Source organism: Cygnus olor, chromosome 10 (assembly GCF_009769625.2).
Source record: "Cygnus olor isolate bCygOlo1 chromosome 10, bCygOlo1.pri.v2, whole genome shotgun sequence".
Classification (NCBI taxonomy): Eukaryota; Metazoa; Chordata; class Aves; order Anseriformes; family Anatidae; genus Cygnus; species Cygnus olor.
In genome coordinates this window covers 10,483,769-10,511,101 of record NC_049178.1, presented here as the reverse complement: position 1 = coordinate 10,511,101, position 27,333 = coordinate 10,483,769, and the positions used below count along the sequence as shown (strand labels likewise).

At 39.9% G+C, this 27,333-nt stretch overlaps 1 protein-coding gene across 1 annotated transcript in view; it reads left to right on the top strand.

Moving 5' to 3' along the window:
* Positions 1-23,431, top strand: part of EEFSEC (eukaryotic elongation factor, selenocysteine-tRNA specific) — a 123,878-nt gene extending 100,447 nt beyond the window's left edge. Inside the window, exon 8 of the mRNA XM_040568841.1 lies at positions 22,594-23,431. Coding sequence (XP_040424775.1) covers positions 22,594-22,778 — 185 coding nt within the window. The 3' untranslated portion in view covers positions 22,779-23,431. The remainder of the gene's footprint in view (positions 1-22,593) is intronic.
* The last annotated feature ends 3,902 nt before the right edge of the window (positions 23,432-27,333 follow it).

Sequence of the window (27,333 nt, the reverse complement as noted above, 5' to 3'; positions counted from 1 at the left end):
ATATGGTAGGAAATAAAGGTTGGCTTTGGAGATTCTTGGAAAGAGTAAACTGTAGAAGTGACTAAGATGAAACAGATCTTCAGTAAAACATAAGAGAGTAGAATAAGCTAACTCCTTTAACAGGGTCACTTGGTCCTAACAGATTTTAAAAACAACCAAGCCTGTTTTTCTTTATTTTGGGTGAGGTTCACAAGTCTTTCATAGTCTGGGAACTCCCTTTTCCAGACCAGTCACAGTTCAGCAATACATATGCTGGTTTGTTTTTATTCCTAAAAATAGAAATATCTATTTTGGTACAAAACAATGCCCTGAGACTTTTGTTTCTCTATTTCCATGACTTCTGTCATTTTTGTCAGCATGTTTTGGGGCTTGTGCTAAAAATGGAGCTGACATAATCATCATGGCTCTCTAGACATTTAGATCCTCACTCCTCATAACCATCTTATTTTTTGTTTAGATGAGGAAAGGAATTCTGTGGGACTTCTTCTGCAAATGTTATATTGATTTAGAAAAACGAACAACGGGGGTGGCAAAACTGATAATTCTAAGCTGTTTGAATTCATTCTTACATTGATGCTTAAAAAGCTTACCAAGGTCTGTGACTATTCCAGTACAAGGCAAAGAGGGTGAGGCATGGCTTTTTGCAGAAGACTGGCAAGCTCTGGAATTGCATGTGGAGTTCTTGTTTGGCATGATTCTGGGCAGAGCTGGACAGGTTGAAATTTTGCATTTTCATACGTGAATTTTATTACTCTATATTCATTATGAAACAGTTGCTATCCATTATATTAATATTTACAAGTTCTTTTTCCAGATATTTTATAGTGCTCATCTTCCTGCTAGTGCCTGAATGTTTCACAAGCAGATGAAGTTTATCCTCTCCTTTTTACCCCAGTGAAGGAAGATATTACCTGTGTTCCAAGGAGGTAGAGCAGAGAGGGATTAAGTAAAGTTGCCAGCGGGTTTATTGCAGTGCAGTGAAGAGCAATGTGGTGTTTTGTTTCACCACTGGTACAAGCTAAGCTTGTGGAGCTTTTGCAGTTGGTTTGATTTTAGGTTAGTTATCAGGTCAGCCAGTAAGATGATGGGCCTGTTGTCATTGACTGTTGATAAATAGTTTGTCACAGTAGTGTGTTTTGATCCACTGCATTTAATGTTGGTTGGGGATTAATCTTCAGAAGAAAACTGGTGGTCACATAATTTGTGAGACTTGGGAAATAGTCTGATAGTGTAACTGGAAATGGACTTTCAGGAAATATTCCGTAATATATTGAGAAGTTCTCCAAATGACCTAATTCTCCTTAATTTCTGGCAACTCCCAATTGTAGGGGCATGGAAAGATCAAAGTTTTAGCAAACTTAGATTTTCTTTTCACTATCTTTCTGGTACCTTTTAAGTGTGATGTCACAGGACTTTTCCTATTTCAAAGAACTCGATACACATCAGTGTTCTTGGCACAGCAAGGTAACACAATTGGCAAAGTTCCACGAGCTATTCTTCATTGCCATTAGTGAGCTTTAGTCTTTGACTGTATAAAGTAGGAGTATCTTATAGGATTGTACGAAGGAAGATGTTCTGTAGAATGTCCTATCATTAATATGTCTATGCATAGCTTGTGCTTGCTTTTCAAGTATCCTGATAGGAAACTTGCATACTGTCCTGCACTGTATGCTGCCTCCATTTCTCAGGTGCTTCCTAACAGTAGAGGTTGCTCCAGGCATTGGAGGTGCTGTAAAGGTCCACAGCTTCATGGCAGCAAGGTGTAATGCTGAGGGGCTTTCTGCTCTGATCTGGCTGCTTCATCACTTGCTCCTGCTGTGGTGCAAGTGAAGGTTGTGTGGAGATGGTTGGCTTTGGTTTTGTTGTTTTTGGTTAAAAGCCTAAAAGATCAATTCTAACATTTAATGCAGTGGAAGTGGCAGTGGTTGGCTCATGTCTCAGGTCATTTTATATTGATACTTCTTCCAAAACTAGACACAATAAGAATGTGGGTACATAAATTGGTTCTAGACATTACTCTTATTTTTTGAAAATATGAAGAATTTAGAGTTGTTTTTTAACCAATGACCTTGCAAGAACCACAGTCTAGAAAAGTTGAGAGACGTTTCTGATTCTCTTTGAACTCATCTATGTTTTCTTTCATTGTGGTTTAAATTTGGCATTGATCATAAGTTAGTGCTGAAGGTAAGTTACATGCTTGACTCTTGATGGTGTACGGATGGATTAAGCACTGTGGTTCTGATGGGAAAACTTGAACTGCAGACATGAATTCATACTCTGAGAGCAGAGAACTTTTTGAAACAATGAACAAATGTGGCTCTAGGGGAGAAAATACACTTCTCGAGTTTTGTTGTAAAATAATTAGCCTTCTGTGGTAGGCATGGAGGCTGTAGAAAACGGACAGGAGTTGCGTAGTTGCCTGTGATTTGGCTTAGTTTATGACCTTGAGTAATGTGCCTGTTCAACAGCACTTAACAAAAGCATATTTGATGAAACATTAAACTCATGAATTACATCTCCAAGAGAAGTCTTTTTTTGCAAATTTGAAAAATTGAAAATAAATCATGATCTTCAGACCTCAGTGGAGTTGTTTAAACATGAAATTAAAAGGAACAGGCTGTTTCATCAACAATGCTGCTTTGTAAACTTAATATATAGCTCTTCTTTACATAAAAAGGGTTGTATATTTCAAGGCATTGTATAAAGGATTGTAGTTTTCGTAATCTCATAAGTGGGGAAACTGAGACAGATGGAATAATACTGTGAACTAAGTCAAACAAAACTTGCTAGGCCTGTATTTCTTAATTCCCAACCCAAGCATCTATCCCTTAGGCTATAATATCCCAAGAGCAATTTGTCTTTCAGTTTTTGGGCATCAGTAAGGCGGTATTTGTTCTTCAGTTTTCATTGAAATAAGCAACAGTTAACTAGTTCAATTGTATTCTTATTTCAATCATTGAATGTCTAGTGTCCCTCCAGACTTATACATAAAAACAAGTAGGATCCAGTTTACTTATGAGAGAATAAATGTGCTGTCCATGCCACGCGCAGCAGCAAACGGTGGCATCTCTTGTATAGAGCTGTCAGCCCCAGGGCTATTTGCAGTGTTGGAGAGCCACCACTTCCCTCATTGTCCTTTTATTGCTCAATGAACTTCATTTCTCTGCTTTGGTAAAACATTAAAATTGTTATTTTTTTGTTTAAAAAAGTAATTGTTACTCTATGCTAAAACTATAATAATTCACAAGCATTTCTTTTGCACTAGATGTGACTGTATAACAAGAGAAGTACAATTTTTGTCATCTTGGAGGGTTTATGCCATTATTTTTCACCTTTGGGGGAATCAGATATGAAGTTAATGCAATGGATAAAACATTTTTGTTGAAAACCGGAAATTTCCCTGGAAAGCTGTACAGGTTTTTGGGTCATAAGAAAGTTTGACATGCACAATGGCTCTGATCGTTAACTTTTCACTTTTTGTCCCTGGGACTTTTGAAGAGAGACTTGCATTTTTTTGGCATTGGTCAAGTAGTCTGGTCTTCATAGACTTGCTGTCTGTAGTGTCTTTGTGCTAAGTGTTCCCCCTGGGGCACCTTCTTATGTTTTAATTTGCAGTTTCAGTTGCTGATGTATGGGCTCTTCTGTTAAGTAACTTTTATTTTCTGTGTCATTATGCCTACAGACTTTATTTGATTTGTGTTGCACACCAAGTGTTTTTTCCGTGTTGTATTTGGAGCTGGTTTGTCATAGAGAGTTACTGTTGTGTAATTCCGACTGAAAATTACAACTTTATCAACAAACACAAAGTGCTTGTTTCATTTGAAAATCTGTTTTCCCCTCATGAACTATTTATCCATTGCGTGTGGTGTTTTTATCTTTTAAATAAAACAAACCACTACTTCATACATGCTGCACATTACGAATTATTAGAGATTCAGTGGTATGTAGAGCACTTACTGCTATCAACACAAGTGGAGAGCTTCTGTAAACAATTGATTCAAGATTTCAGAATAACGCAAGTGCTGAGGAAACTATTGCTCTCAATTATACTGTCACATTTCCATGGATTGATGAGTTGCTGTTTGTTATCTCATTGATAGTCAGTATCTGAATGCTCAAACCTCATCACAAATGAACTATATGTTCATAATCTCAGATCTCTCTTAAAATCCCAGTGAATTCTGTTGTGCGTATGATGTGCTGAGGAGTGTATTCAGTTACCGAAGCTCAGCTGTTATGCACTAACTTGCTTCTGTGGCTGAGCTCTGAAATGACAAATGGCTGAAAAATATATCCTTTGTGGCAAGATCAGGGATTTCTGCCTCCAATTGTAGAGTGCTTTAGAGCAATTCAAGAAAATATTCAGATGTCACCTGGAGAATACATTAAAACTTCTGACATCTGACTATTCTACCAGTCTGTGACTGTACCTTTGTCACTAATACTAACAAACTTAGTGTTTTCAGACTTTTATAGATTCCCTGTGCTTTCTAGTTTCCCAGCCTCTCTTACTTCAACCCAGCTTCACTTACATCTTTAGTTCGGAGTGGCTGTGATGTACAACAATATGAAGATAATTCTTGGGCTATTGTATCCATTACTCAGGTGTACCTGTGGCAGGCATGTAAGTGACGTTAATCTGGCTGGGCTTGCAAATTTGGTTGTTGTATTTTCTATGAAGCATGTTGAAACTAAGTAGGTAGTATTGCATTAGCAAATTAATGTATTCTTTTGAAAATAAGCCAATCAATTCCGGAACCCTACTGAATTTTAAAATGCAAGTTGTCCATGTTTGGCTTGGTAAGGTTGAATGCTCCTTCAGTGCAATGAATCCAATGTATGCTAGATAATGTTACGATATTTAAAAATATGTAATGTGCTTTGCTTGCAAAACTATACACATCAGCACTCGCAAACTGTATATTGTGGCTGCACATCTTCAGCTTGTGTGGTATGATGTACACACTTGCACACGCCCACACACTAAACCTTTGCAGGTCAAAAAGTGAGGATAAACTTTTGAACCCAGCTGCTTCCAAATTAAGTACATGTGCAGGGACCACCAGAGCTGGGGTTACCGTATTCCAGAAAAGTGCCGGACACTGACACCCACATATTGTACTGCAGGAGACTTCTTGTTCTTCCTTTAGAGCCTGAAGGATGATGCCTTGAAAACACTCTGTCCTCTTTGCCCTTTCCTCATCACCAGAAAGGACAGGCAGCAGTTTGGTGACTTCTCCCTTCGTTATGGAAATGGGACTGATACAGTAATCAGGATGCTACATATGGAGCTTTTTAAATTACTGCTCTTCAGTCTTTTGTTAGCCTTCATTATTCCTGAAGATGTTTTTTTCAAGTCACAAAAATGACATTTTTAATATGCAGAATTAAAAAAAGGCAATATGAAGAATACGTTTTTGTCAATAAGCTTTTACCTTTTAAACCAGTTATCTAAGTTTCTGCTCTAGGTATTTTAATTGAAGATTAACTACTGTTAAAGAGTATACAAATTTAGGTAGTATATATTTGGAGTAGTAAAATAGGACTGAATAAAAGGTGGGAATGGAGTGGTCTGTCCATTATAATTTTAGATTGCAGAGCACAAACTAACTTCCATTAGAAGTCAGCACAGCCGAGTGCGAGGTTCTTCTCATGTTATGGCAATTTTTTATTTTTTTTATTTTTTGTTCCAATGACATTAACTAAAAGTATACTTTGGAGCTGGAAGTTGAGCAGGTCTCATTTGGATATTTCTAATCTCTGGTGTCTTTTTTAGTGAAACACTGTTAGCAGGTCTAAGATGATGCATGTATATGTGAAACATAATCCTAAAAGTATAGTTGCTCTGTACTTACCACTCGCTGCAGAAATGATATTAGTGTGCTTTTTGCTCAGTATGTTTTTTTTGCCCAATACAGGAAATAAGACTGATTCACTCCTGTTTGCAAACTGAAGATTTTATTGCACATAGAGCAGAACGTGGGTACCACACTGGCTGTCTTAAATATGTTCGTTTAAGACATGAGGGCTGATTTTTTTTTTTTTTTTTTTATTCTTGAGATGGAGTTAAGATGCTGCCTTGATTCTAACCACTTTCATGAGTCTCAGGCAAGGTATCCACTTTCCTTCCAAGAGTCAGACTTGTCTTTCCCTGGGTCTCCCATACAGTATTTCTTCAGAGGGAAAAAGGATAACTGTCCTGAGGAAAATCTTGCTAAGACGTATGGTTTAAACCTATTTGGAAGGGAATGCATCTGTTTTATTTTGTAAAGATTCAGCTTTTCGCTTAAGCTTTTCCTTTCATCACATAATTTTTAACCAGAGCTTGAATTTTAGCAGTTTAAGTGTTAATGTAAACTTACTGTAGATCTGTAGCCATGATGAACTGCATGTAAAACACACGTTCTCATGTTGTCAATATGCAGGATGAGGAAATGCTGCTGCTGCTTCTGTTTTCATCTGTGAAAGCTGAACTAGCCCAACAAAGTGTGTGCACAGGGATTGACATGTTAACCCTCACAGAGATGTGCTTCCTCGTGGGACCGCTTCCTTGGGCATTACCTGAGGTAGCTCTACCCCTCAGGTGCTGCTGTCTGCAGGGAACGTAGGTCTTTAAAAGGAGAATGTGATGATGTTGTAGTGCACTGTAGAGTTCCTTGTCCTCCAGTATCTGTTGATAAGGAAGCAACCTGAGTAAGGTAGGACCTCAGGCTTGGCGTGATGTGCTATAGTAGTTCCTATGCTGCTAGTGTTTTGTGAAGGCAAAACGATTATCTCATCAGGCTGTGTCCTCTGTCCACGTGACTTTCCCAGTCTTTCCCGTTTCTTTTTCTTTTTGTTTGTTCTTGTTGTTTTCCTCCTCCTCATGAGGAGGGAGAGTCTAAACCACAGATTTGCCATGATTGTGCTGCAAAATCAGTAACAGCTGTTGGAATTGTAAATGGCTTCTTGGTTGCAGTCACAGAACCTGCAGTTGATCAGCTCTGCCCTGAACAATAAGTGGAGACATCAGGACCACTGAGGCTAACTAGAGAGTAAAGGAGAATGGAATTAAAACCCTGAGGCAGGGGTCTAAATAGAGAACACAGTCACAGATGGGTATTTGATGGGACACTGTTTCTTTTTGTTGGATGTCTTTGTAGATGTTGTGAAGTGCAGAGTTGACTGGAGCAGTATCATAATGTGAGCAAGGGGAGCTAGTTGGAAAATGGAGAATAAATTTCAGATAAAATGTGATTTGAATGTGAATGTTTTATTTCCTCTCTGTTCCCCTTCAAGAAGTCCAATATTCTAGCAACTCTTTGTCAGGGCAAGCAGGCAAAAGATATTCCATACTTTGGTAGGGTCATTTGCAGGTTATTTAGGTTGATAGGCTAAACTACATTCCTGTGTTGTCTTTGAGTAGGTTAGGATATCACAAACGTTAATATGTTAGCACAAGGAAAATGTTTAACAGCTATTTGTCAAGAAAAATAAATCTTGAAATGTGGGAAGTCCTGCTCCTGAAATGGACTGTACTGGAACCCAAACGTAATGAAATGAGCAGTCATCACACAAGATGCTGCCTTTGTGGTTTTGGTAATGGGGCTAATTTATTTTTAACTTGTTTGTGTGTTTTGGCTGGTTATGTTACGTCTTTTATAATCTAATTTTCCTCTCCTTCAGTGCTGCCTTTTACTGTGCTCCCTGGAAACACTAATTTTTGGGGGAGGAGTGGGTATGGGTTTTGCAATGCAAGTCAAGACAAGTTGGGGGTTTTGGAAATGTGCAGTGACTCTTCAGATAGGAGGTCAATATTCCGTAGGGCTGACCTGACTGTCATTAACATCCTTGAAATACTATAGTTGTGAACCTTTTTCCCTCTCACTGCTGGATTTGGATTCAGGCACTGAAGCAGATTGACACTGGTAGTGGAAGCCTTCAAAGTTAGGCTTCTGGAACTTGTTCTCTTCCAGCCAGTCACCTGGCATTAGTATGCTTGTTACTGCTTTCTGCTTCTGAGCCTTGTGAATTGCCTACATCGTATTCCCAAACATCTGTGGCTGGAAATTTCAGAAAGAAGAGGGGAGTCTTTTGAGGGGATGGCTTAGGAAAGCTAATCTGCTTCAAGCTTAAAATCAACTTCCCGTGGACTTGGACAGAAGGTGTACCTGCATTTTCTGATATTTTACTTGACTAGCTTTTAGAACAGCCTGTGCCCTGGGAAGAGTGTGATGAGGAAGGAAACCCAGCCCTTGGGTGCTTGCCTAGAAAAATGGAAGTATCGCTGTGGCATGGATAGATGTATTAAGTTCTTTGTATGTGCTCAATCTGTCACTGTCTTGTTGGTACTGCACCTTGGGCAATCTTGATTAAAGTCTTAGTATGTCTGCCCCTTTGTAAATGTATCACCATATGGCTGCGTTAGTCTTTGCTGTTTATTTGGAGCCCAAGTATTGTAAAATAGCTATTAGAAAACATCAACTTTGGATTCAGAGGTTTATTTCCAGGCTTTGTGATTTATGGAGAAAAAGCATTAAAATGCTGAACTGAAAGTCTTGATTTTGAAGAGGTAAATATGAATAATAATTATGCTTTAAAAAAAAAATACCCATTTTAAATGTATGAATTTGGAGGGCAGTGTGACTTCTAACATTTTTAAGATTTTGTTAGCTGCTTCAGCATCATTAGAGTTCCTGTTCTACAAATCTTTTCCACCTGTCCTAATTTCCAGCATCTTTGGCTGATTCATTTGTGTAAGAACACTTTAAAATAGTAGTAGGTAAGTAACACAAAGAGAATCAGTTAAGGCTCTGGTGCTCAACCAGCATGTTCTGAATAGGGAGAAGCATAGTGTCTTAATTAGAACAAATGCAGCAGACGTAGTTATTGCAAAGTGTTTTTCACTGCTAGAGGATTTGTGGGTAACTAAGAAATGTATAGACTTGAGTTTTCTATTTCTTAAATAAAAAACAGATACATGTCTTCATCCTTTGCTGGCTTGTTGACTCAATTTACTTGGGTGGAATCTTTCAACATTTAAAACAAATTAAAATTCATGAATCATTTCTGCTTAAAGGCACAAACTTTCATAGATACAACAGTTAAGGCTTCTAACTAGTTGCATACTGCTTTGCACATGCAAATTATGTGCTTGCTTACAAAAATGCAAAGGAAAGTTTTTAAGTGGAATACAGTAGGCATTACTGGATAAAAGGTTAATATTGTGCTTCAATTCTTTTCCATTTTAGCATTGCTTTGTCTCTCAGCACCGTTTGCTGCAAAATCAGTGATTTGCTGTAGGACAGATGTGAAGATGACACAGTACCGTGGTAGAGGGTGACGACTCACAGCTTTCTGGTTTATGAAGCTATTCTGCGTTGCCTTGGATGGTCTGCAGTTTCTCAGTACTTGTTGGGAAAGCTCCCTCAGTTTTGTTGTAGTGATCCATATGCGCTCTTAAGCTGCGTTAGTTAGGTTGTGATGCTTCTGTGCTTGTATGGTGTGACCCTGTTCAGGAGGGGGAGGTGTCGTTTCACCCGGGGTGCACTCAGATTAAGATCGGCATTGTTTTACTTTATAGTAAAGTCAGCACAGTGTGTTTTTTAAATTGTTTTAATTATTGTGGCCAGTTGGTTGCTGGTACAGCTAAGTGAGCTTTTTTCATGAGCATTTTGTAAATGTGGCAGGCGTTCTCATGAGGCTTTAATTTGAACTTTCTGGAAGTTTGCTTAAAAAGGAAGAGAGGTGAGCAGTTGGTGGAAGTTAACAGAAAATAACAGTAATTTCAGATGAAAATGATATATCCTTTTTTTTCAAATCTGCTCTTTCAAGGTGATTTGTTAGGTGATTTGATGTAGTTCAAGACTGGCTTAGGATGCTCATGTCTCCACTGCCATGATATCCATGTCCCCAGCCTCTAGCGCAGCTCTAGGCACTGCACAGGGGTTTGCTGGCTCATTTCTCCTCCAGACTTGGTGGAAGAAAACACGGAGCAAAATGAGGTATTTGTGGCTATATGTATGTGCACATGTATGTGAAGAACTAAAGTTCCATTAGATCATCAAATTAAAAAGTAGACAAACTGGGATGGAAAGCAAGAATATGCTTGTCTGGATGTTCCCTGCTGAGGGTGATTAATACAGTAGTGGACTTTCACTGAAAGCTGCATTCATTTGCTGCAGAAGGTATTTTTAAGAATATTGGAGTATTTGAGAGTAGATTTAATTCCATGGGCCAAATATTTTGTGTTTGAAGTTTAACCAGGCTGAGCATCCTGTAACAATAACTGGAAAACATAGTGCCTGCAAAAACAAACCCATCCAGTCATGTCCCTTGGGTGGCCTCTCCTGTACTTTTTATTACACGCCCCTTGCCTTTCTCATGCATCCTGCCTCCCATTTAACTGAGATCCCACCTGTGTATGGCATTTCAGTATGGGAACCTCACCCAGGGACCGCACACCCCGCGAAGCTGCTACAGCTGGGGGTGTTGGAGCGCTCCGTTACTGCGTTCACCGATTTCGGTGCGTGCTGTTGGTCTTGGCAGGCTGTGAAAGAAGGTTGGAGGGAAATACACTGTGGAGCTGTGAACCTGGAGAGCCATTTTAGGGGAGAAGTCTGTGAATAATACAAAAACTGGCAAACATTTGGATTGGACTTGGTAAAATAAAATTACACAAATTTCCAGAGTCCTTTTTTTGTAGGAAGTCATAGAGATGGAATTTATAGGTTATTAAAAGACTGAAAACTTCATAGTAACCCAAGATTCTCATACTGTTTCTTCTGCTCCACCTCCCACAACATTATATTTCCCTTGTAGTAATTAGTTTGAACTTTCATCTGTTTCTGTGGATCAAGTAATTTTTGTACAACTTCAGGATTTTTCTCTATACTTTAAATCTTTCTTCTAAATGATGTTTTTTCATAACAAAAAAAAAAGCCATGAATACATTATAATTTCAATTTTCATGGTGTGTGAAAGATTTCTGCACTAGGTCTTTATTGTTTTTGAAGAATTCATCACCCTAGTTAAGAAGCTTAATACAAATTAAAGAAGGTATTAAGGAACATTAAGACATCAAAATGTGGAGCGTTCTTTTCCTTTCGATTGCTCCAAATGCAAACAAGTTGAATAAAATGCAATCAAAGGGCCTGTTTGGAGAACATTGAGTGGCTTTACAGCTGTGCTGTAGAGAACCTCTGGTAAGAGCATAATTCAAATAAAAAGGCCTTTCTTTTCTCCTCCTAATTCTCTTTGTTGTGGTGACAACAGAGTACAAGCCCGATAAAAATTTAATCACCTTATCTTTTTAAAGCAAATTGCATATTTGTTTACACACAATATACATAACATAAAAAAGAAAAAGCTGCTATCCAATCCCCCTCCCCCTTCTAATCGCATTAAAGGCCCTTGCCTAGAAGTTAATTTTTTTAAAAATGTTTTATTCTTTATTCTGAAGTCCCATTGTTCAGGATTTCTGTATAAAGGCAGCCCAGGGGAAGATGAATATCGCCAAACTTAAACTCTGGACCAGCGCTGAGCAGTAGATGCCTGGGATAAGTCAGCAGTGTTGGTCCAGCTTAACTGGCTTCTGTGGTGCCTACTCCACATCAAGAGTTGCAAGCAAGATGGGAGGATTACAGACAGGCCTGTGGATCCAGCACTTTGATTTGAAGCTGCTTTGTAATGAATTGCCTTTGATTCTGTGGCAGATCTGCGAACCTGAACTTTTTCCACATTGTGTGCATTTTTGAAAGGCTGCTGTAAGAGAGATTGTACATTGGTACTGTTTGTTGTTGTTGCTGCCTTTTTACTAGGCTGGAGAAATTTTAGTCCCTTTTGTTGAAATCAAAACATTTTTAGTTGTTTCAGAGCATAAGCATTGTTCGTTTCATTTACGTACTATTTTATAGGTACTGACAATAAATCAGTATCTTCAGTGCACTGCTGTATGGCTCTGACCTGACAACTCCCATGCCCAAGTTAAATTTAGTCCCGCCTTGATATTCTATGGGGCTCAGAATTATGAAAGTTCCTTTACTCAGTGGTTCCTTGAACTATTTCTAGATAACATAGCTAAATTCTCTGGGACATTTTGGTGATTTTCTCCCTCTTGATTTGAGGATTTAATTAGCAAGGACCGTGACTATAGTAAAATTTGTGAAAGTGCCTAGGACAGCAGCTGTCTTAGACTATCCAAGATTTCACTTACGTTGATGTCTGCATGTTTCTTTCCTTCTCTTGCATCCTGGAAGAGTACTTGTTAGAGGTGCAGTAGCACAGATGTGCCTGGTTCCCCAGACCAGTAGTAGAAGCCATGTGATGAGAACGAACAGTGCTGGTGAGTTTGTATGTATCCAGGCTCTTGCAAGTGCAACTGGTTAGAGGGCCTGATGAAAGAGGGGCTTTTGTCAAGCTGGCTATGTAAAAGTGTTATGAGAAGTCATGGTTTTATACTATTTTATACTGAGTTCTCCTGCCAGGACTCCTGCAAGGGAACGCTGAGTTGTGTGTGAGTACAGAAATCCATTGTGCTGAGTAGTAAGCAGTGAAGGTCAAGTTTTGGCTCTGTATAGCCATTTAGCTGTCAATATTTATTGTGCTAATGCAATCCTGTAGGACTGTGATTCTGCAAAAGAGAGGGTGGATTTCTTTAAAAGAGAATCTGTCATAAGATCAGCTTCACTTTAGCAGAGTCCTGATCCCCAGGCAACCTGCAGAGCAGCAAATGTCTGTTGTTGCTAGAGATGATGATCAGTTCTAAAAATAAACAACCATCCTCCCCTCCCGGTCCAAATAACTGTGATTTTAAGACACTATTCCGTCTTTGAGTGTTCTGAATAGTCTTGGATGTTACATGCTGATCTGCCTGTAATTTTTCTACTGTTGAATTGTGATGAACTACAATTGTCTACGCTCCCAGGCTTCCAACTACGTTTTGTATATTTGTATTAATTTGATGCCCTTATTAGTTCCATTTTTTTCACAATTGCTTCTGCTGTGTGCTGGGCATTTTCCATGCACTTTAGAAGGCTAGGTTACTTGTTTTGCTTCGTGGTGTTTGAAGAACACTGAAGCACATCATCAGCAGACTTAGCACAACCAGCTCCGTCTTTTGTATTCCTTCCTTCTGGGGGAGCTCTTCCTGCTGGTGTACTGAGAGAATCGAGCATCGCACTTGAGTGTGATCTCAGTGACTGCAGGCACTTTGAGTGACCATCAAGAGAAAACAGTTTATGAATAATTGCTGGTATAATAATTCAGCTGGCATAATTGCAGCTGTTAAAGCTCTGAAAACATATACATAGCCAGTGCAAAAATTATTCTGAAAATCCTTTCCTTGAGACTAATGGGACGGTGTTGGATTAGAAGACAAAGATTACCTTAGTTGCTGTCTTGTAGCTCTGTGAGTTGGTTTATTGTATTGTGTATGCATGTAATTTGCATAGCCAAGACCTTGTAATCACTGTGCCCTGGAGTCTCTGATGTAACCTGTGTTAGTGCTTGGCATCAGAAACAACTGTGTGAAGCCTACAAGCCAGAGCTATGTTCCAGGAGTGCAAAGTGTAAAGACTTCTTCAAGAGAGGTGCCCTAGAAGGGCTTAGCCAACAGATGGTTGTGGCACGCAACGTAACGGCTGCTGAGATACAGATTGGCCTCTAAGACAAGGTCAGGTTTGGTACTTTCAACCAATGCGTATTGCAGTATGGCCAACTAGCCAAGAAATTAAGACCTTAAGTGTCACTTCATTTCAGTGTTACTTCATTTCAGAGCTGTTATTTGGGGCTGATGGGTATGTTGGGTTAGGATATGTTTTGGAAAACCCATAGTGGAAACTGCAAATAACATAAAGTGTGTGGGGGTTTGTGTAGGCTACTTAATGAAGTGGTTACAGGGCAGTGACACCTGGCAGGGGAGAAGGGTCAGGTGCAGAAGCTGTTCTGCTACATGGCATCAGATGATAGTGGTCCATTTGTATCTGGTGTTGGGTTTTAATCATAACAAAAAACAGGTTAAAATGTGGTTACATAATGTAGATCTTGGAAATCGGGTAATGTATCCTGAGCATTTTGCTGGAAATAAAGTATAAAACTAAAGGCACACGCTCAATGCAATGTGGTATGCTGAGTGCCCTCCACCTAGATGGCAAGTTTTAGGACTATGGAGAGGGTGGGACAGGCAAGGCATGTATAGGGACGTATGGTATTGATAACCATTCAGCTGCTAATAGATTTCAGGTGATACTGGAGCCTGAGCTCCACTTAGCAATATGAAAAATATCAGACTGAAAATAAAGACGCTGACTTCATGCAGAGGGTATGGCAGACTAATTAAAGAAAAAAATCTGTACCAATTGAGCCTGTAAAACTCTTCCTGACCTTGAGAAAAGTCCCAGAGAGCTGTGGGAAACTCCAAACCGTCCCCTCTGAACTTTTTTGTGTTGTTGTTTAAATATAGTAACTGCTTTTTTAATTAAAAAGAAAAATTAGATGGCATTTCAAATTGTGTCCATGGTGCCTTGGGGACCTATTACAGTACAAATTACCCTACACTATTTAGTGAGGGCTTGTTTACTATTGTGTGAAGCAAGGGTTACCAGCGTAAGGATGTAGGACAAGAAGGGCCCTTCTTTGAAAGTCTGGCTCTGCACATGAAAGTGACGCCAGCAATTGGAAGCAATTTGTGGAATTGTTTGATTATATTAATTATGGCACCAGCAAACAGTGCTTGGGAAACAGTTTTGTTTTCTTGCATTCTTTCTTGATTGCTTGCAGCAAAAGCCAAGATACAAAATGTGCCTTTAAGGGCTGCCGGAGAGTGCAGTTCAAGCCATTGTGTAGAGTTGGCACTGAGCTTGAAAGGGTTGTGTCCAGCTTGACGTGAGAGCTTTCCAAATACAGCTTTGGCCCCAACTTCACCTAGGTCAGCCTCTTGAATTAAAACGGCTTCTGTCTTCCTCATCAAGGAAGATTAGCTCTTTCTCTGCTAAGTGGGAGCCCATAATGAAATCCATGTTATTTCCAGCATTACCACCTCTTGTAATAATGCCTTTCAGTCTGGAAGCCTGTATAAACTTAACAAATTGATACACAAGACTCAGTTCAGTTCACCACTGAACTGCGGCCCTCTGTGATGTGGTGTGGGGCAGCTGTTCCCCAATTTATGGGAAAATGTTTTAGTAGTTAAGGATTTCCAACCAGAGCCTACCAAGCTGGAGCTGCAGGAGCAGCTCTGCAGGCTGGCTGTCACGGCAGCGTTTGGTCAGGGCATGCGGCAGTCTACTTCTGCTCCAAGTGGCTGTAAGACTTTTTTTTTTTCTGGTCTTTGTCATCAAACAATGAATTATGGATATTTTGAGTAGATCCCAAGTGCCATGCTGAGGCATTAGGGTAGTTCTCATTTGGAAGGAAGGAGTCCACTTCCCGGCCTCCTTGGAGGCTGATAGCTCTCACTGGCCAACTTCATGCTGTACTTCTGTTAATATTCACGAGCCAGGCAAGGTGATAATAGCAGATCTTGTACCAGCCAAAAGAGAAAAATGAATCTACTCTGGAATTTGAAAATCATCAGAATATTTCTGAAGAGAGCTGACAAGAGATGCGGGAAAAGGTGGTGTGAATTCAAAATAGAATTAGTGGAGAATTGTGAAGGGATTTACATAAGTAAAGTTCATTGCCTGATCTGTGAAAGTAATTGAAGCTCAAATCCTGAGCTCCTGGGGGTGGCAGCAGCAGGAGTATCCCTTGTTTCTTGAGTGAATCTCTGGTCAACTATTACATTGAAATTGTCTAGGTAATTACATTAGGCTTGTTATCGTGGTGATGAATGCCTAGGAGTAGAGTAGATCGGCTCCAGTAGGAGCACTGTGCTTAAGTCTTTTGGCTAGAAAGGCTGGTGGGTGTTGACCTTGATGTCTGGTAGGGTATTTCTAACTGATCCCAGACTCTAGCTCAAGACCCAGTTTTCATCTCTGTTTTTTTTCTGATGCATGATATATTAATGACAGGCAGATGGGACACCAAATTAGACAGGGTCAGCAGTCTATACCTGACCAGCCGTCCAGTCTACTAGTTGTGATGTGGAATATCTGATGTTCTCAATATAGAATTTATGGGCAGAGTAATACAGTACTGTTGTTCTTGGAAGGCTTTAGAAAGAGAGCCTTTTGCTGATCAGCTCAAGTTTGCTGGGTGTTGGAGGAGAGAAATGACCACCTCAGCTGCAATAAAATCAAAAGTTAAAATTCTGGATATATCTTTAGCAGAGAAGCAGAATTGCTACCCAATAGCATAATATAAAGAATTCAGGCAACAGGATATTACGTTTTCTGTTCTTTCTTGTGTTATGCTGAACTACAGGATTCTGAAGTCCTGCAGTACCAGCAAGTGCCAGTCATTGCAGTAAGCTTTATTAGAGTGCAGTCTTCCCCCTCTGACACAGCCTCCCTGCATCGGACTGGGGTGGATGTCTTCATGTTGGCCTCTAGTCACTTCTGGTTTTCAGGTCAGCTGGGTTTTGTACTCTGTTAGCAGGAGAGTTGATGCAGGCACACACTCCTTAACTGTGTAATGAGGGTTCAGGCTCGCAGGGTTCTATTTAAGGAAATCCTGAAACTGTGAAAAACAGCTGTTACGAATAATCCATTGTGAGTAAGGATTATCCCCAAACCTTTGCCTCTTTTAAGTTTTGCTCTTTTCTTTCCTTGCCTCAGGAAGAAAGAAAAATGTCTGTCATACTAAAAGGTTACGTTTACGTAGGATAAAAATTACTTCTGACATCAAATGTGCTGTGTTAACTTGTTCTCTGATGTTCCATCAATTTTTAACATTTAAATGTTGACAGGTAACAAGAAATTGCAGGTTGTTGAGTCTTTTATCTGCAGTAGTCAAAGGAAGTAAATAGAACATTTAGAGAAGGGGGAACAGTTCAGTTTCCCATTGAACCTCTGTTCACAATTTCCTGCGTGGAATGGCAGGTTTGGAAACAGTATCAGCAGGTCAAGAATAGTCTAGGAATCTCTGAACTGCGAATGCAAAAAGGAGTATTTTCTATTCCACTGACTGCTACTGGTGTAGCCTCAATCTTTTTTCCTAAAAGTGTGACCAGAGTTGTGAGCCTTCTCTGGGCCAACACTTTCTCAGCAAACTGCTGGCACTTGCTGAAGTACATTTACTGACTTTTTTCTGTTGCTGCTGATAGGATGGATTTGTGATTTTGTTCTGGAAGTCAAGTTCTCATGAACCAAGAAACTTGAAATCTTGTAATTTAATTTTCATACCATTACAATTCTAAATGCCATAAGGAAAATCTGTAATGATCTATGCTAGCTAGTACCTTCATGTTCACCAGTGCTAGCTAGCATGCTTAGCATTTTTTTCTACGTGTGTGCATATGAGAAAGGAAGTTGTTGAAGTTCAGCAAAATAAATGATTCTCCTTGGCTGTGCTGGAGAGCATGCCCGGGACCTATATTATTACACCTGTTTTCACTGACGTGTTTATCAGTTGCTTAAAAATTACTCCCATCTCTGGCTGGGCTACAAGGAGATACTTTATTATCTAGCTTCTCATCTGCAATGTGTCTAGCATTCAGTCTTTAAAATCTTCCATTTAAATGTTTAATTATCTTCAAAGGAGACAAGACTATCCTTCAGTATTTAAGAGAAGATGATCTGGGGAAGTAGGAAATAATTTGGAGATGGGAAATCTGAAAATTAAAGTTGGAAAAGGAAAGAGTCAACTGCTGAAATGCAGAATAGCAAGTGGAATTGGGAGTCAGGGAAGAAGAAGGAGCTGGATTTTAGGAGAAATAGCAGAGGCCACCCTTGGCAATCCTTTCAAGGAGCAGAAGCAGCAAAAGAAAAGCCAACAAAGATGACACTAATAAGGAATGACAACATTCACTGAAGAAGGATGTGAAGTAGGGAGATAGTGTAGAATGTAAAGTAGTATTAAACTTACATTTTTATTTCAGCTGCTACCTGTATGTAGGTGGGGGGAAAGCACAGCAATAGCAATAGTCTGTCATCCTGCAGTTGGAATAGAAAAAGGAATTAGAAGAAAAGATACTGCACTGGCTTTCTTCCTCTTTCCAGCTGACGTAGTAGTCGTAAAAACAAAACACAAGCAAACCCTGCTGGTTACGGACATTTATGTGCTGTATGTGCGTGTTGTGATTTATGTGCTGGCTGCCACTTGCCAGCAGTCTGGTATGGAGATGATCCCCTGGGCCGGACGTGGAGACCTCAGCGGTCAGCAGGGGAATGTGTAACACCAGGCTCTGCTGAGTCCCTGCTACAGGGACCTCTGATTAAGTTTATCATAAGAAGAACACGTAGCATTAGAGAAACCTTAGAACTTGCATAGATTCTCATATCTTCATTTAAGAGAAAAGGGGAAAAAAAGTAAAATTAAAATTGTTTTCCTGTATTTAGACATAAGAACTCCAGAATGTGCAATTTCCATACTAAGCTGCTGGAACGTGAATGTTTCCATGCAAACTGAACTGGACTTCTTTTATGAGTAATTGTAAAACTGCTGGACACAATGCTTTCAAATCTGAGATACTGCAAATCACTAAGAAGCTTGATTTATTTGTAAAAACTGTATAAAATGTTGCACTTATCCTGTATTTTGTGCATATGAAACTGTTCTTAGACTTGGAAAATATTTTTTCCTGATGATGTATTTCTTTTCATTTGAGTTTACAAATTGGCAGGTTTTATTTTTGCATTTGTTAATGGCTCAGTTTGGATTAATCCTTGAGACTGTGATGAGACCAAGAATAAGAGCCTATATTCTTATTTGGTAATTAGTAGTAGTAATTGAAACTAAAAGAACAAAGTAGATTGAACTGTTTTACTACTAGATTTCCATATCTAACACAGGTTAGTATATACAAGTATATTTTACACAAGACCTGGGTGCTTCTTGTTACAGACATGGTTATGATGGGTGGGAATGAATTTGCTAAGCTTTCAGATCTCTTCTATGCCTCTGAGGACTGCCCATTAATAATATTAATATATAGGTATTTCTCACTGTTGTATGCAAGGCATTTCTGAGAACTTTGAAGCTAAAGTCTTTCTTAACACATGGACCTTTTCAATTTAATCCATTAGCAACTTGGAAAAATAAAGTAATTGTCCAACAGAGGAAGAAAAAAAAATCTATTAACATTTGCTACAAATCCGAGTAGTACAGGCAGCACTTAATTAATGGAACAGATTTCTCACTATGTATTCAAGCTAACATAGCTATTGTTCAGGAGAGATTAGACCCTTAATGTAAGTAAGTTAAACTAGACCTCCATCTAAAAATATCCGTCATTTCAGCTATTAAAGGTCTGATGTCTTCTTTGGTGACAGATATATTTCCCTTCATTTCCTTGGTTTTGTAAAATGCAAAGCATGCATTGTGTGTAACGCGAGAAATCCGTGGAGGTAGATGAAACCCCGATTATGCCTCCCGCCCGTCTCTCCCTGCCTGGTCCTTTGTGCTGCTCCGTATCGCAGAGCCTCTTCAGCCCTTAGACCTCCTGGCACCAGAGCAGAAAAACAGAAAATGCCATTTGTTAGGGTATGATGCCAGCCACCTAATCTGTTTGCAGAATGAGGGCCGTGGGATCTGATTAGGTAATTTAGATGCCTTGTGAATTTAATAATACCTGGGCTGCCTTTGGCTCTCAGCCCATAATTTCACATGTAGGAGCCATCACATTCTTCCATTTCTGTAAACTTCTTACCAGGGATGCCTTATTTGAATCCAAATAGGTGTTAACAGCTGCAGGTGAGGCATTTTTACTTCCCCATGTTTGGAAGTGGAACTGATAGGTTGGAGGAGGTGAGATTTGCTTGGTTTTAAGTGTTTTCCTCTGTACATGTGCAGTATATGCTATTTTTCTTGAAAAAGACATTTTTCAAGCACGGGGCTCTTTGTTTAGACACCTAAGAGGATATACTGAGCGTTGGGGTGTAATGTTCACGTCGGGCAGTCCGAGTGCTCCTTGGCTTTACTGGAAGCTTTTGAAGCTCAGTTTTATCAGAGGTGATTTCATCCTCGTGGCTAGGACTTCGCCCCCATACTGACGCAGCCCTGGTGCGGAGGCATCAGTGCCCGGCAGCCCTACAGCCTGCATGGGAGGATCGCACGGCAGCAGCCGCCTGCCGAGCGCCAGAGACCCGCAAGGGAAAACTCTGGCTGCAGTTTTAATGTCACACCTCCTCCCTTCCTCCCTCCTTTCCGTCAATTAGCATTTTTTGAAATTAGTCTCGCGAAGCCTGCTAACGTAAATAGAAGTGTTTTAGGATTTGTTTGCTTTAATTAATTTAAAGTGTGTCTTTCTGAGAGGATTTGGAGTTAAACATCTTTCTTAAACAGCAATGTGCCAGTAACAGCAACGTAGCACTAGTGATAAGACCAAGAAGGGGAAACCAACTAGAGAGCAAAATAAAATGTTTCTTTGTCCAGAGAAGTAAATGGTCTTCCCAGGAAAGTGGAGGAAACACTGTTCAGGGACACTTACAATTAGGTTGGTCAAAACAGTAGAAAGCATACAATAGGAAATAAATCCTGCAAAGGTAGAGAGCAGGGCTGCATGAGGTCACTCTTTTTTGCTGTTTTTATTTTGGTTTCCTCACTTTTGTGTGTTGCTGTTTTTTCTAGCAGCACCCAGGATGATCTTGGAGCTTTCCAAATAGGAAATAAGTTGCTTTTCATGTAATGGTAAATTATTTTGCATAATGAAGATGGAGTGATTGTAACACTAATGATATTAATGGGATTTGTATGAAAGTGTCCAATAAAAAAAAAAAGAAATAGCTGCATCAAACATGACTATACCATATAATAAAACCATATAATAAGTATGTGGTCAGGCCACACCATATCATCTAGTTTGATTAATTGAACCTTACATGTGCAAAGATAGTCATTATCAGACTTTTCAGCCATCAAGGAAAAACGCTCTCAATTATTTCCACAATGAAATAGTCATTGCTTTCTTGTATTCGATCTGAAAAGAGAAATCTGCTGCTGCCGTGACTGCGAAACACGAGATCTGCAGAACTCTGTGAATTTGATTCTGCCTTAGGCTGGACTTCTGCAACCTTAGTGTGAGGCGTAGTTTGTTTCGTTATGTACGTTGTGTTGTTTTCCTCTCGTGCTCTTGCATGTCTTGGAAGAAGCAAGACCCCTCTGCCTGTGAAAGTCCCCGCGCTGCTGTGCTGCAGGGCAAGGCACGAGAGCAGCTTCAGAACCTCTGGTTATGAAATGGCAGATGGGCGGTTTCCAAGTCTTGCTTCAACACTTCCCTGTTTCTGCCTTCCCTTCGTGTGGGGCTTGGAACAATTTGCTACTTGACACAGCAGGGCAAGCAGGTGGGCTCTGGTGCCATGTCCCCGTGCAATCAGCTGAAAGTGCTCTCTGGAGGTGTCTGGAACAGAGCAAATCACCTGTGCTTGTAGACCTCCTGTCTCCAGTAAATCATAAGCATCTCAATCTTTTTGTCAGGCTGTGATATGAGAATCCACAGCTGAATTTCAATATGAGGGGGGAGAAGCTGATTAAGTATTTGAGATAAGGTTATGTGACACCACAGGTTAAAAATACCTGAACTGAATTTGGCCAAGTGCCTGAGAACCACGTTTCAGTGTATTCAGGTGGTGCTGAATGAGCTTCCAAGGAGTTTGCTCTCTTCTGCTTTAAGAAAGCAATTCTTCAGGAGTGGTCTTTTAGGAGCTGCATCTTTCCTGTTTTATGGTATTTCTTTGGACTTTGCTATCTTGCATTTCTTCTCTAAAATGTCACCAATGTGTCAAGTCAAAATAAAATAGGAAAGTTTAAGTGAGCCGTATCCATTTAGGAAGAAAAGGGCTAACTTTTATGTCTGGACACAAATATCTGGAGAAAAAATTCAAGTTGGTTTAGATCCCCAGAGTCATACAAAGGTTAATTCTGGTTCCCTTAAGAAGTGAGTTGTAACCTTTAGCTGTGTTTTAGCCCAAAATTAAAAAAGGGCTGTATCATTTGCTAAAACTAAGCAGTGTGTTTATGGCAAGCCTAGGAGATAGACTAAAGACATTCAAGAACCTTCCCTTTGTATAGGGCTCTATACAATTTCAGTATTTTAGCACTTGTTATTTTTCATTCACGACCTATGTTTTTATAAATGCTCTCACTGATGTGAGGAAACTGGGAAACGTGTGTAAATAATAGGAAAGGTCTGCTGAGTAAAAGACCTAGACCAGGCAAGTTGGCCTGGCTTGTTTAAATTTTTGTCTGCATTTAATACTTTAAAAGCTGTAGAAAGATACAGCTTAGAGAAGTGTGTTGCAGGGTGTGCAGTGGAATGGGTCTGGGAATGATCATGTAGGAAACTGCACTGGATTTGGGGTTTTGCTGTTGTGAACTATGTCTGAAGGCTTGTCTGTCTTTTCATGTAATTTACCATAGTCCAGAAGTGATACAGAAATGTAACTTTCCTAATGTACCTGATGTACTTTCTTATTTCCTTTGGTTGGCTTCAGAAGTAAAGTTGCCTATTCATTTTTTCCAGACACACCGAAATGTGATGTTGAGCCGTTTTGTCATGCGTGTTCTTGGTTTTTACAGATGGGCTGAAGCCAGAAACCAAGATGCTTCTCACTGCTGCCTCCAAGAAAAAATCTAAGGCAGGGAAGGGAGATGCAAACAAAGAGGATGAAAGCAGCAAGAATGATTCAGCCCAACCTGTTACCATCGCTCTTCTCTTTAAAAGATACGTCTTTGACACGCAGAAGAAAATGATTCAATCCTGAGAAAGCAAAGAGGCCTCTGATCACACTGGAAAGACCAGACTGTGAATGAATTCAGGTGGAATGTTTCTTGCCTGAATGCATTAGACCTGTTCCTTTGTTGCAGGCTGAGCCTGGAAGCTCCTGCTGACTACGTGCCACCTTCTGAAATCTCTGCAGTCTGGTTTTATTCTGTTAGAATGTGCTTACCTTGTCATCTTTGCAATGTGAATCTTTATGGCCTCTTGGAGAATGTCACGTGCTGAATGGGTGCATTTGGGTGTGCGTTCTGATTGTGGTGTTCTTCTGGAGAATTGTTTCATGTAATTTAAGTTTGCCACCAATATTGATTTAAATGCAGTCAAGATGTGAATTTCACGTGATCTACAAAGTGAAGCTGATTTGTTTAGGTTTATTTCCCAAGCAAAGTGTGGGACAAAAAGCACACAATATAATAGGTGAAACCTAAAATGAATATTTCACATTCCTTCAGCTGTGACTATGTAAGATGCTATCTAAGAGGTGGTATGGATCTTTGTTATGAATGATTTCTATCTAGAAATGTTTTTCATATTAAACATAATGATGTGTGTAACTGAGAGTCTTAATTGTTCTATTTGCTGTTCCAAAGTTTAAGAACCTATCTTTGGTAACATTTAATATAGCTTTTCTGAATTTCCTGCTGGTTCTGTGTTGAATCCTATTCCAGAATTGTTTTCCTTTTTTTTTTTTTTTGTAACCGAAATGCCTTTTGCGTTTGAAAGAAAAAGTTGCCTCTGGAAATAGAGGCTTTATTTCATTAAAATAATGATAGAAGATTGCAGCATAAGCCTTGTAAAATGAATATCTCCAAGATGCTTTAGAAACCATTAGTTGTTTAATGGGGATTTCATGGCTGCTTTAGTTCTTCCTCTCAATTTCATGTTCTAGGCTCATAAAAAGGAGGGCATTGGCAGTATCCCTTTTTTGTTATTTACAAAGCATAGAACACCATAACATAAAAGCTAACACTAATTCCGCAGGTACGGAAGCTGCAGTCTTGAAGAGAAATCAGGTTTGATAACATGAAAAGTGTTAGTTCCTGCCTTTTGAATAAAATATTTACTTCTACTTACTGACGTTAAATTGCAGCCTGCGACACATTTGCTGGAGCCAGCCATGGGAAATAACGTAAGTGTGTTAGTTGCACGTAGAAGTAAGTGCAATAGATCACTATACTCATTTATCAAAGTGTTATTCAGATGCCCATCAATAGGTGTGAATCCATCGTGTTAACATAATCCTGTTTTTTTCCCATTTTTTTTGTTTCCTTTTAATTTCCAGGTAACCAAAGTGGACACAAATGGCAAAAATATCAGCTATTGAGAAGATGTTTACAGCTGGACAGTCTTGAGACAGGGCGTCTTGTGTCTAAACTAGGTTGATGGTGTCCCTTTAAATCGGAACGGAATTAGTGCTGTGTGGAATAATCCCAAACAGTTTCTGCTGAGTGAGTCCCAGCAAAGCTTTAACACATCCCATAAGATTATGGGGTATGTTTTCAGTGTGATCCCAGAGGAATTAGGCAGGCAACTTCAGCTGTGGCTTAATGTGACTTGTGCTGCCAGCCTTGCTGGAAAATGTATCCTTCTATAATGAAAAAAGATGCATTTCACACCTCTGTCACTTCTCCTTCCCTATTTCTCTTCTCTTCCCAGACACCCCTAAAGGCAGTCTTTGGAAAGAATATTTATTATGTTATCTTTCTTTTAAGCCTTTATCAAATCCAGTTTTTTTATCCTGCACTGTTACCTCTGCTTAAGATACTGCAGTGATGGAAGCTAGAGAAACAGATGACATAGAAGGAATGCCATTATTACCACACCAGGTTAGTCTAAGAATTACTGGTATAAAAAAATCTCTCATTAAACGAAAAATCAAAAGTGAATTATTAAGGATCTAACATTTTTTTTTTATCTCTATGGCTCTAATGTCCTTGCCAAATTTTAAATGGGTGACTAAATTCTGCCAACTCTGCTTAGAGTTTTGGAACGAAAAGGGCCCTAATGCTGAAGGGTATCATGCTGTAGGATGTTGTTGGTTGCTCCACAGTTGCGAGCCTTGCACTTGCAGGTCTTGGTCTTTCTTGTTTGTAAGGCATTTTCAAATAGTTCTGGAGAGGAGTCGCTATGTCCTATAAATGTAAATAGTGGTAGCTATTTTTACAAAGCATTATCTGATTAATATTTTTCCTCTCCACTGCTGCCTGCCTGTAGCAGCCTCAGTGACTCAGTTGTTATGGAACTTGATCCATTTGGAAACTCTTTAGTGCTGAACTCTAACTGCTCTGCAGGCCTGTGCTTGGCTGAAAAGTCATCTGGTGTGGAGGGTCCCACAGTTTGTTTGCTTGGGGTACTTCAAGGGAGGGAGCAACAACAGCTTCCAGTGTTGTACCTCCATCCCTTTCTCTTCCAGTCTCCTGTAATACCCTTTTTAATCTTTCCCCCCATTTTCTGTATCTTCTTTAGCCTAGAACATGAACTCGCCATTGTTCTTCAATCCCCCCAGTCCAAGACCTAGCTTCCTCCTCAGTGCTCCCATTTCCCACCTTTGCTTTCTGCCTGTCTGTGTTGTGGCTCTGCTCCTGCCTCTGGAGAAGGAGATGTAAACGTGGGTGCTGTCAGGGCTGCCCCAGCAGGCATTGTGAGCCCAGCCTGGTGAGGAAGGCTCTTATCCTACAGCTTATTCCGCTTCTGTGTGGGGTGAGTAACTGTTCAGGCACTTGGGCTTGGGACAGAAGTCTTGTGGGCAGTTACTGCTGACCCAGGAGCAGCAGGCTGTGCGGAGGCACACGTGCCGTATCTCTTGTGAGTGCCTTCACCTGCCACCATTTTCTGCCCCAGTGCTTTGTTGTCCTCTGTGTAAAGCCCCTGTTGCAAAGTCCCATCCTTTCATTTTGCTCCCCTACCAGAGGTTTGTGTAGGATAGACAGTTGGAGAGGTATCTGTTGAAGGCTGTTTTGTTTTTTTTTTCCCCCCAATTTTAATTCCAAAAGGAGAACTTAAGTGTGCCCAAGAACTTTGATTATAATGTGCTATTACTGCAGATCTCTGGCTGCTGTCCTGAGGCTGTTGGATACACACTCGAAAAAGGGTGAAATGGTGGAACAAAATGATTATGGGAAAATCAAAGCTTTTAAAGACATTTGTAGGATGAACAGATGTTCAAACATTCTTTTATTTGGTTTCCAGACAGACGTGGAGACTTTCCTTTCATCCTTGTAATCAGTGCATTATGCTGTAATTTGTAAAAATGGCATTAAAAAAATATTAACAGGGTCATATTGTGATCTACTGACTCTGTGTCATTAAGCCGTGAAGTTAAGAACAGCAACTGGGAACAGGGGTTAAATGTTGCAGAATGTAATGTACTAGCAGATATTGTCAGGCTGTGTTATAATGAATCCAAAATGGAATAAAGATGTAAGGAGTTTTTTTAATACTACCAAGGTTGTCAGTGTTGCAAAATTAGAAATTATTATGGTTGTGCAGATGTTCAGTGAGTAATACATCTTTGGATTGTGGGGAGAGTAGCAGTGAGAAAAGCTTTGTTTTTCCAAGCCTGTTTTCTGCTTTTCCTTGGAGCTTATTTTGGTACTGCAGTCTGGCTTGCGATCCTGCCAGAGGTCTTGAGCTGCGAGGGTCAAGGCATGCAATCATGGTAGCAAGGATTCAGTAGGTGGCATCCTTTGCTTGGAATCAAAGCTAAATCTCCCCACCTAAAAACGGGGTATGTGCTGGCATTGATAATGAAGACTTCAGATGAAACTTGCAACCCACCTTTGAAAGAAGAGTTTCTATGAAGAGCTGCAGGACATTTAATGGCTGGGGTAGAGCCATTAACTCTGGGCTGTGGACCAAATCCTGAAGCAGAAGTGTCCTCTCCTGGTGTTTGTTGGTGACCTTCAGTTGAAAGTAGCTCTCTTCCTCGCTTTCTGCCACTTGTATTAATTTATTGCAAGTACTTCACTACACAAAAAAAGTGAGCTAGCTGCTCTGGCAGAGTTCTTGGAGTGTGTAAGGCATCTCTCTCTGGGCAGTAGGCATTTGATATGCTTGAGCTGTGCAGTCGAACAGCCACAGGGTGGCAGAGCACAAGTGAGAGCCCAGCATGATGAGATAGAAGTTGGAGTGATGCAGTCATGTCCTAGAGCAGCCATGTTTCATCCCAGGACTGTCTGCATTTCACTGCTGGGAGAGCAGGCTGTATATTTACATTTGGGATCTTGTGAAATGAAGGATGAAAGGCAGCAGAGGAATGATAGTTATTAGCAGTTTTTAAAACTGTGTGTTTTCCTTTTAGTTTAATATCCACAGTGAGCTGAAAAGCTCTTTATTTACAAACATATGAGTTTTTAACAAACTCACTAACTGAATATATAAACAGAATAATTTTAAAATAAAGCCTAGCGCATAGGGAGCTAACCTGCTGAGAGAAGGGGAAGAATTGTAGGATTACATTCTGCAGCGAAGTCAGTCTTGCTAGATGATGGGCATCCAGAAGAAATTCAAGGGTTTGAGGAGGTTGTGATTTAAAAAAG